Source organism: Haliotis rubra, unplaced genomic scaffold (genome assembly GCF_003918875.1).
Source record: "Haliotis rubra isolate DU_JTF1 unplaced genomic scaffold, ASM391887v1 Scf371, whole genome shotgun sequence".
NCBI classification, from domain to species: Eukaryota; Metazoa; Mollusca; class Gastropoda; order Lepetellida; family Haliotidae; genus Haliotis; species Haliotis rubra.
In genome coordinates this window covers 216,130-227,796 of record NW_025767048.1, presented here as the reverse complement: position 1 = coordinate 227,796, position 11,667 = coordinate 216,130, and the positions used below count along the sequence as shown (strand labels likewise).

Sequence of the window (11,667 nt, the reverse complement as noted above, 5' to 3'; positions counted from 1 at the left end):
TGTATTACAATAATACAACAAATCAAAACTTTTGCCGAAATTGTCTGTTTGGATTTGTCTGTGTAAGATTCACACGTCAAACCATATTTTGGTGAAATTAATCACATGAAAAGCACCGACAAGCCATTAATCTGTTAATACCTACTTCTGTCGTGGATCTACAACTGTCATTGTCGAAAGCCAGAAACGGATCATTCTTGAACGAATCCATTTTTCTTCCAGGGGTTGAACAGTATGAAGTGAGTCCTCAAGAGTCGTACCACAGTCAGTCTCGAGCTGCTCGCCGATGGAAAACCCCCGTTTATGAATGGGATATTTCATTCTATCATCTGTGGTATAAATCCTTAGAACTGTACATGGCAGGAAGATAATGAAAGTTACTGTTTGGTGGTAATTACAGAGGAGGCGTGAATATCATCATGTTGGGCCTGTTTCTTCTGTTTGAACTGCTGAGACTGAGCATTGCAGAGGAAACATTTTGTTGGCTAGTGGCTGATAATGCGGAAAGTGTCACTTGCAAAGGGGAGAATATTACGGAAATTCCTAACAACTTATCAGTCAACATCACGAAACTGTAAGTAGCATTTTTCTCTTGGTAATTACGTTGCAGAATACTTTGTGCTGTGGGTGTATCCCTCACATTGATGCTCTAGGGCTATTTCACTGATAATTACACCCCGATGTTACCATTCATGATGAGAGCAAGATTTGAATCGACTCTGTGTTAATATGCTCAAGGGATTGGCGCGGGCACTAGCCTGTTTGTCCGAGACTATTAAAAGTCAAGAGGAACCAGCCATTTCACATAAACAACTTGTCCGTAACGAACTGCTTACTGAGCTGTCAGGCAAAAGAATGTAGACATTCAAAACTGGATTTGACTGAAACATTACAAATGTTACCAAAACGTTACTTTACTGAAAAGAGCCTGGGCCCATTTTGCAAATCCCTCGTAGCGCTACGACTATCGTAAGTCAATGATACAATATAGGAGGTACGGATGCTACGAGAAAAGTTACGAGATCTTAGGCTTACGAGAGCTTTGTGAACACTGATGGTCCAAAAAACACAAGTTTTGATCCCCGTATATAGTAGATCTACATCACCATCGTGTTACCATTTCCAGATTGTATTATTTTACAGAACCCTCAAACATTGGTATATGCTTAATTTGCCGGGTAGTTTAGTTGGATACAACCAACGTTGTATCAAGCAGATCGACATCACCATCGAGTAACCGTTTCCTATGTTTAGCCACCTTACATTGATCTACATCACCATCGAGTAACCGTTTCCTATATGTTTAGCCAGCCTCACACAGTGGTGTATACGGAATTTGCCGGTTATAGTTTAGTTGGATACGACCAACACTGTCCACCCTGTGATATCCCGAGCATATACCCACTGAACCTGAGAGTGTGACCGATTTCATATGTTTGTAAACGAAACTACGTCATGTTGACGAACACAGATCTCAGTATTGAAGATAAATGTTTGAAACATTGGGGATTAATCAATACTTTAATCGTTATCTTTCCTACTGATCATTCTGCTGTATAGTATGTGTTATTGATTAACTTGGGGTGTACTTAATCCGTGCGATATCTCGATTTATAACACCCAGTGTGACCTATTACATATCAGCGATTTGTTTGAATAAAATATTTAATCTCAGTGGGCGAAGAAATCCTTACAATTTTGCCATCAAATGTGAACAGCGCCTAAGGAAAGGAACGCTGTGGAGCCAATAAGTAGACTCCCGTACAGGTAAAAAAACAACAACACCTGTATACACCTGTCTTCTAAAGTTTAGGTTCTTATTAATCTGAAGAGGAGGGTGAACATAATCATTCAACATGCAGTATATATTTTCATTAACTCATGCGGTCCGGGTTAGAATGAACCTTCAGTAACCCATGCTTGTCGTAAGAGGCGACTGACGGGATCGGGCGGTCAGGCTCGCTGGCTTGGTTGACACATGTCATCTGTTCCCAATTGCGCAGGTCGATGCTCATGCTGTTGATCAGTGTATTGTCTGGTCCAGACTCGATTATTTACAGACCGCCACCATATAGCTGGAATATTGCTGAGTGCGGCGTAAAACTAAGCTCACTCACTCACTCATTAACTCATGCAGCCACGTCATTCATTTGGGAGGATATATATCCATATTCACAACGTTTTGCCTTTAAAGGTTTATACGTTTCATTGGGGTTATGGATGTATGGACAGATAAAGAATATTATAAAATTATATTATATTATATATATAGGCCTATATATAAACGTTACACGTCAATGCCAGAGAATAGCCTGGTAATTATCCGTGGAAAGAGATTTCACTAGGCGTAGAAGGCAAAATACGTGTAGTTACTGAAGTTCTATGAATGGATCCCTAATGGTTATTGAAAGCGTCCGCTCGTCACGCTGAAGACCCGGGTTCGATTCCCCACATGTGTACAATGTGTGAAGCCCATTTCTGGTGTTCCCCGCCGTGCTTGAATATTGTTAAAAGCGGCAAAAAATCATTCTCACTCACTCACTATGAATGGATCACTGAATATCAGGTTTCATTCAGACTTATTGTCGCTTTGTGATGAGGCACAGGGGCACAGCATACAGCGTCGTGTTCGTGAGTGAGTTGAGCTTGACACCAGTTTTAGCAATATTCCCGTTCGCAATCCCAGTAATACTTACAAGGGTGATGTCAATAAGCTGGCGCACTTGTATCAAAGGCAAGAGTGAATGCGTTACAATTTATCGGCACATCGGCAATATTTCAGCCATATCGTGACGAGAACAATTGATTGTTATACAAATGGTAAATTATAAATGGTAAGTTTACAATGGTAAATTATAAAAACCTGTCAACGATCAAAGGCAAGAAAAATAAAACAAATAAAATGGGCTTTCTTATTATGGATTCAGGTCTTCGGTGCGACCGTTTTGACGGTGACGTCTAATTGCTGTGTATGTTACTTGTGAATGAAAATATCTTTGAAAAATATATATCTCTATATATATAAATTCAACACTATATCCGTCCAAAGCAACACATACATGATGTGTTAGGCCATAACAGTATCTATGATTACGATGAGGAGTGCCAGCTGTTACTCCTGTAGAAACGCGTTTTAAGTAGGCTTCAGAATCAACGCTTGCCAGCGTTCATATATAACGTCTGTCAACGTAACTGTTGAAAACACACTTGTTTGTGGATACATGCATAGGGATGATCCAGACCAATCCACACCAGTGGCGAGCACTTCCTATGTGAAAAAGCATCTTTTGGTAGAGGGTTAAATACATTTTCTTGTAAAAGGGCAAGCCTACCTTTGCCGAGAATTGATGTCTTCGAGTGAGTGAGTAAGGAGTGAGTTGGGCTTTACGCCGCTTTTAGCAATATTCCAGCAATATCACTGCGGGTTACACCAGAAATGGGTTTCATACAATGTACCCATGTGGGGAATCGAATCCGTGCCTCCGGCGTGACGAGCGAACGCTTTAACCACTAGGCTACCCCACCCCACCCCTGGTTGTATTGGAAGCGTACTGTATTGTGAGGGGATTATATCGACCCCCGATTCTCCCATACTTTAAATACTTCTTTATGGTAGTATATGACGTTGGATGTCTTAAAACGATTTGTCACTGTCGTGATTGTATTTTACAACTTTCTATCGGTATAGGAGCGAGTAAGTAGGCGTTTGAATCTGCAGGCTGCAAGAGCTCTATTAACATTCACGCACCAATTTTACTTTACGGGGTGAGTGAGTGTTGTTTTACGCCGCTTTAAGCAATATTCCAACAATATCACGGCGGTGGACACCCAAAATGGTCTTCACACATTGTACCCATTTGGGGAATCACACCGCCCTTTACTTTTAGGAACACGTCCAAGGCGACGCAGTTCGAATAACGTACCGTTGTCGTGAAACTGAAATGCAAAGGTACATGTGACTCTAACATACCAACAACACTTAAAGTCGATGAGACTCTAAGATTCGAACTCGCAACCAGCGGAACATATGTATCCACTGACATACAAACTTTTGTGAGTGAGTGAGTATGGTTTTACGCCACTGTTCGCAATATTCCAGCAATATCACGGTGGGGGACACCAGAGATGGGCTTCACACATTGTACCCATGTGGGGAATCGAACAAACCTTTGTAATAAGGGTCAAATAAATACTTCCATGCTTTTTTTAAAGAAATACTTTGCTTCAAAACAAATGCACGGTTGGAACGCATAGTTTAATACGTCATTCGAATAATTTGGGTGCTCTATGTTGTTACCGAAATGTTACGCGAGCTGTTGATGAACAACAAAAAATCGAGATTTTTCCAAATCAGTATCAATACCAGTATTTGACATTCAGAAGAGATTGTGAACGTGAACTAGTTTGCTTTAGGTATTTTCCCCGAATAGTACGCTACTGTAAGAAAAAGAGTATTATACTTCTTTTCCTTTATTAATGATTGTTTTATGAATTGTTAGTGTGTTTTGACATAGGCTGGACTTGGTCACAGATTATCTATATTTTGTTGTGAGTGAGTGAGGTAGTTTAGCTTTACGCCGCACTCAGCAATATTCCAGCTATATGGCGGCAGTCTGTAAAAATCGAGTCTGACCCAGACAATCCAGTGATCAACAGCATGAGCATCGATCTGCGCAATTGGGAACCGATGACATGTGTCAACCAAGTCAGCGAGCCTGACCATCCGATCTCGTTATTCGCCTCTTACAACAAGCATGGGTTACTGAAGACCAATATTCTAACCCGGACCTTCACGGGTTATATTTTGTTGTGAGTGGAAACTAATTGGAATAGGTGAGTTGAGATTTAAGCCGCTTTTAGCACTACTGAAGCAGACAATGAGTCACGACACCAGAAATAACGCGCTTCTCACATTTTGTAAACGTGTGGAATCGAACCCGTGCCTTCAGTGGGACGAGATGATGTTTTAACCATCCGCTACCCCACCGCCGTGACTATTTCGATCAGGTGGTCAGGGTCGGATTGTTTATCAACAGGGGGCGGTGGGGTAGCCTAGTGGTTAAAGCGTTCGCTCGTCACACCGAAGATCCTGGTTCGATTCCCTATATTGGTATAGTGGTCTTCGGCGTGACGAGCGAACGCTTTAACCACTGGACTACCTCACCGTCCCAATCTCATCATTGAATATGCTGTGATCATGTCCTTGCTTTTGACAGGGCAATAGCCGCGTACTGACTGTAATGATACACTGTTTCTTTAAAACAATAATTACAGTGTACACACATTAACCACATTCAACCTTAATGATACATATACACAGCCCCTTTGAAGATTGGTGGTCAGGTTTCAATTCATGCGAACATCTCCATATGACAGCGTCGTGTTAAGTAGAATCCATTTTATGGCACAATCGGGCACCGTCGTGATTATGCGTCCGAATTATATGCAGCTCTTGGCGAACAAGGCATTTTGTTTGTGAAGCTATATTTCATTTCATCTCATTGTTAGGTACACCGATCACACGTTGTTAAGTGTAAGTACATAAGCATAAACGCGCTGTTGCTGTTGTCCAATCGACTGTAAGGGAATGCTCCCACCCAGATACCTGATTGCACTGATTGGGGATAAGGTTTATGGCGGGCAAGACCACCTCGACAAATGGTACTTTGATGTGGTCTTTCAGCAGCAAATCTACTAAATATGATAAGCAGAGAAATCGATGCATATGACCTTCTGCGCGTCCGTGGCACATCATTCTGATTACATGGCATTTGGGCTGGGGAGGTTGTGTGTTTTCCCAAGTGAGTTTCCACCAGATGAAACAATCAAGATGGATATACGAGCATGGTGACGTCATAATACCGTCATATGTTTCTTATACACGTTTATAAAGCGTAGGTTGCAACGTCAGTTTACGTAAGGGCTCTGTTCGGAGCAATTTTGAAGTGACAACAATTTCGCTGGTGAATCATGAATGGATGCAGTGTGGCTTTGGTGGTCCTCTAAATTACGGTATTGACAATTAAGCTTCATCCCTTGGGGATCAATGTGATAATAGATCCCCGTTGTTGATTTTTACTTAACAGATCGTGTTCGATTACGCTGATAATTGCTATTGTTTTAGAATACTTGCTTGGCTGGTCCAGACTGATTTATCTGCAAAAGCCGCGATAACGTTTGAATTTAGACAGCATTCATTCGCTCAAATTCGCTCATTGTGTCGGTGTTGATGGACCTGTGTGAATAGGCCTACTTCATGTTATCCTATGTTCGACTCAACCGAAAACGGTAACTAAATTAAGAACAGGCAGGGTACAAGGTTTTACTTCGAGGTACCCATACATCCGTTACAACGGTGTTTGAGTGTATATTCGTACCAGATGTCTTCTAAGGTATGAGTGAGTTTAGTTTTAGTTTAGCAATATTTTCAGCAATATCACTGCTGGGGACACCAGAAATGGGCTTCACACATTGTACCCATGTGGGGAATCAAATCCGGTTCTTTGGCGTGACGAGCGAACGCTTTAACCACTAAACTAAACGATAACCCACGATAACACGTTTCTGACATGACGAAGGACGCAACTCTGCATAGCGAATTGCGGCACATAAGACAACTCGCCCCCGAACAAATCCGAAACACATTTCTATTTCGGCATGCATTAGATGACGGCTGTGCTGACGACACTCCCTTTGTTGTTGTACTGATTGATTCGAGTAATTAAAAATCACTGAGGCAGTTAGGACTTTAAACTGGACAGCTTTATATCGATATCTCAACGTCACTCTTAAATCTGTGTTAACTGCCAGAACTCAAAAACAAGTTTTTACAAGGTGAAAAGGATTCTAAATGCTTGTCAACTTTGAAAATAATGGCCTCAAAAAGACAGGAGAGGCTACTGTAGTCTAGTATCTTGGAATATTCTCTTTCCCGAGAAGTTATTGTGGAATTACCGGGCGAACCTGGATTCGAACCCACGACAACAAGGTTGCAAGTAGAACTCAACAGTTCGTGAACACCAGCCGGTGTATAATTCCCTACCTGACCATTGCCGTCTTGTAACAACCTCTTGAATCTGGGGATGAAATAGTTGCTAGGTGAGTTAGTTTAGTTTTACGCCGATTTTAGCAATATTCCAGCAATATTAGGGCGGGGGACACCAGAAATGGTCACACATTGTGCCCATATGGGGAATCGAACCAGGGTCTTCAGCGTAACGAGCAAACGCTTTAACCACTAGGCTACCCCACCTCCCATCTTGTTAGGGTATATAACTCGAATATCAAGTGGTTACTTCAAGCGTTACCCTAGTATACAGAAGACTTTATTGAGTTTGCATGTACAGCTGTGGAGCGCGTCTATTATTCATAAGAACACACCAGTCACTTTTCCAGACAACGGGAACTTCAATGTATTTAGTCTGATAGAATCTGAAAGCAGTTAGTGCATTCTGTCAGTATTTCTATTTGAAAGCTTGCTTAACATGATGTATCACTTTCAATCAAAGTTACACATTTTCTTTTCTAAGTCAACTGCAAGGTCCTGTCAACTGCGATTGGACGTTCCGATCACAAATTTAGTTCTGTTATGTAAACCGGTTAAAATTAAGCACCATTATATACTTGGACATGAAATATTCATCGGTCTGCACTTTTGAAGTTTTAATCTGTCCGTCGTCATCCAAAAAATGTTAAACATCTGGGTTGCTAAATCTTGATGGATGCAGCTCATACTTTTGCGTGTTTACTTTGGTTCTACACGGCAGCAACATTGGGGGTTTCAACATGGCCGCCAGGCAGCCATTTTTGATAAAAATTAGGAAAAGGTTACACAATATTCTCCCAAAAGTTTAAACATACGAAGCCCTAAATTTGGTGAGTGAGATGGTCACCTTGTTAAGTTTGAAGGTTGTTCGTGATAGGAAATCATATATTCCTGGCTGTTGTAACATTACAACACGGGGTCTTAGTACTATATAAAAGGATCCTTTTATATAGTACTAAGACCCCGTCAGTAACAGTATATGCCTTGATGGCAGTTTTTAGCGTTACAAGCCCCTGTGGTTGTTAGGGTGAGTTCGTTGTGTTTATAGAATGTGCTAATTTCTCCTCAGGTATATCATATTCATAGTTCTTTGAGAATGAAATGAGTTTCACTTCCTAATGACAACTATAACAGGACATTTCATGCCCAACATTAACCAAGTAGTATATATGTTTGAAAAGGTTATGAGACGCTGTTTTATACAATATATACACAAAGAACGTAATTAAGCACACCTGTATTTTTTGCAAAGGTAGGTTTTCAACACGTACATAAAACATGACCACGATAGACATTCTTTTTGTCTGACCCGTATGATCCTTTGACTCATAAAAACGACAAAATGATTGGAATCCATGTTGATTTTATAATGATAATTGCTCATTTACAAAAAAACCCACACATTTTCACACAAAACCACGTCTGTACAAGTATGGCCATGGAATGTTTAATTTTAAATTTATTGGTGAATGTGAACATTCAAAATGTCATTTTGCGTCTTACACGATTCAAGGCCAATACCGAGTGTAACCTCCATGTGACTGTATGGCCAGCACTCTCCTCCTCATACCCCCGCCAACCTCCTGATCCTCTGAAAGGGCAGTCTACGCCATTCCTCGTGTAAAGTAGCATCCAATTGGGCCAGGATCTGTCCAGGAGGATCCCTTTGTTGCATACGACGACCAATCATGTCCCAGATATGCTCCAAGGGGTTAAGATCAGGGCTCATTCAATCGTGAGATATGTCAGGGGTGCTTAACTAAGTTCTTTGTGTACATGTTTGAAAAGGTTATGAGACTTAGCCGATTTTTTTTCGCCCAACACAAATAGTCTCCCTTCCTTGCGCCTCATCAACACGCTACAGGGACGCAGTCAGCACAAACAGACTGTGAATATTACCAAGGGAGTAACCCAACACCATGTACTCAGCCATCGAGTATTAAAGTCAGTGAAAATAATCTGAACCTTATTTGTCGCTACAGGAAGAGTTTTAGTAAACGCACAGGTTCATTGGGCACGCGTAACTATTGTTTGAATTGTTTCTTGAAGTTGACAGATGACACAGTAGACATGATCTATGGATAGCTTCTTTACCTAATAGAGACGTTGTCCTCATGCCCTTGTCAAGTAAGACTTTATAAATTAACCAGTTAGAAATCGGTAATCGTCCAGTAAAGGGCCACTAAAGTACCTTAAGTGCCGTTTTCGCTGTACAGAAGGTGTACACATGTATCCACATGCAGTGAGTACCCGTGAAGATCCGGATTAGAATTGGTGTTCAGTAACCCATGCTTGTCGTTAGAGGCGACTGACGAGATCGGATGGTTAGGCTTGCTGACTTGGTTGACATATGTCATCGTATACCAATTGATCACTGGATTGTCTGGCCCAGACTCAATGACCGCCGCCATATAGCTGGAATATTGCTGAGTGCGGCGTAAAACATAACTCACTCACTCAATCCTGCAGTGATACCCACCATGGTCACGCACTCTCCTACGTTGTATATAAATGTTAAGGACGCAGTTCGGTGATGTCGTTTTTCCAGTAATTTAATTGGTGAACTAATAGACCTGGCAGACTTCGAATCAGAGACGTTGTTCCAGGGCTTCTTCCTGCAGTGTGGGACATGGCGTCTCGACGTAATATGGGTCCGTGTCGTTGTTTATGTTATTCCATACGTTGCTGTCCATAGGCATATGCATGAAGTCAGAGCTTTCAGATCGGACAATTTCGTGAAATTTGTAAGGATGTCGACGGAAAGTCGTTGAGAGATAATGAAAATGTCCAGCCTTGCTGAAACTTTACTTGAAAACATTCAGCATTATTTTCTTCACGTTGCAATAAAAAACAACATGAGGGTATTCTTTCTGCAGTTTTATGGTTTATATATCCTTTGTTCGGATATTGCTCATAGTCTGGCTGGCTGGTTTGTAGTTGTTCCAACTGACAATGCCGTATCACTACAGTAATTATTTTATAAACATGATTTTAAAAATGATCTGGTATGACTAACATATCCAATAATTCCACGTATGATCTAGTGTGTTAACTGTGGAAGACATTTTTTTTGGCTGAGCAAACGTTCCTTATGGTGACACTAAACGAGGTGAATTATTTTCGTTTTAGTGATTGATACACCCATATAGTTAGAGGACTGTCGCCTAAACATATTTCTCGACTCCAATGGTGTCTATGTTATAGAAAGGAAGATTTATTTCTTACATACGGCCAATCATCGTGAAAGAAGGCTTGTTATAAGGACAGAGTGTAAACTGACGAAGCCATGCACCAGCACGATGATCTTTTAACTTGACTATTAAGCCTGAAGACACGTAAAGTCCTCTTTGGTATTGATTCCAAATCTCCATAAACAAGAGAGAGATATTGCTGGATTTATCAAAGTGTACCACCATTCATATAGAATAACAGTAGTAAGGATCAACACAATTAAGGAAGGGTTTACTTTATTCACATAAGTTTATAACTAAGTGGAGCTGATACCACGTGGATTCTAAAAGCTAAGTACCTTGAATGTTTGCAATCTCAGAAAAAAATTCACATCTGTCAAAACACCTCATATTTCATCTTTGGAATCCTCATTGATAATATCTATATGTGAAATTTTAGGGTAGGATATTTAGGTAAAAGGTAGGGATCCCATGGACACGTACTGTGCGCCCCTTCATGTTTCTTTATGCACATACATGTAAGTCATAATGTATGCCCATTTCTGGTGTCCCCCGCCGTGATATTGCTGGAATATTGCTAAAAGCGTAAAAGCGGCGTAAAACCAAACTCAGTCAGTCAGTCAGTCATAATGTATGCTCCAAATCTGGAAGTTAACTTTAGCTTAAGGTACATCAATATCTGGATATATAAGGGACCATTGAAACCGCCTCAACTGTTTCCTATTACGATTTCCTATTAAAGATTCATAGCGACATACCACTGTATACAAAGAGTTTTGGTTATTCTGAAAATGTTGGCTTTTAACTATAACAAGGGCGGTGGAGTAGCCCATTGGTTAAAGCGTTCGCTCGTTACGCCGAAGGTGTCCCCGCCGTATATTGATTATATTAAGCCTGAAGACACGTAAAGTCCATTGGTATTGTGAAGCAAATCTCCATTTCTGGTGTCCCCCCGCCGTGATATTGCTGGAATAATGCTAAAGGTTGCGTAAACGTCAACTCACTCACTCACTCTAACTAAAACAATAATTGAATATTTCACATGGAACGCAGTTTGTTTATTGTTCATTCTGGAAACATTTGTATTAAAAAATAAATGACTTATAAGCATCTGTCCCAGCAGATTATAAAGCGGTTTCCGAAATAAAAGCCTGATTGCGTCGGTCTTTCGAACCACCATCGATCACATAACGGGCACCTGCGCTGTACTTTTAGTTACTACCAACAACTAATGCTTCCATCTGATGTATGCCAACCGCCAAGAGTTACCTTATACCCAGGTGTTGTACAGGCACCACTAAAACATTTATCATTTACCATATTTTTAAGTGACAACCACTACATTAGAACCGTACTTACACATTAGCAACAGTGGACTCGCACCTGTGTTATTTTATAACCGAAGGACGACGTAATGCAGCGTTATGTCTT

The 11,667-nt window shown here is 40.9% G+C and overlaps 1 protein-coding gene across 1 annotated transcript in view; it reads left to right on the top strand.

Annotated features, from left to right (window-relative positions):
• Positions 1 to 320: 320 nt before the first annotated feature.
• Positions 321 to 11,667, top strand: part of LOC124285945 (slit homolog 2 protein-like) — a 91,698-nt gene continuing 80,351 nt past the window's right edge. Inside the window, exon 1 of the mRNA XM_046722234.1 lies at positions 321 to 574. Coding sequence (XP_046578190.1) covers positions 420 to 574 — 155 coding nt within the window. The 5' untranslated portion in view covers positions 321 to 419. The remainder of the gene's footprint in view (positions 575 to 11,667) is intronic.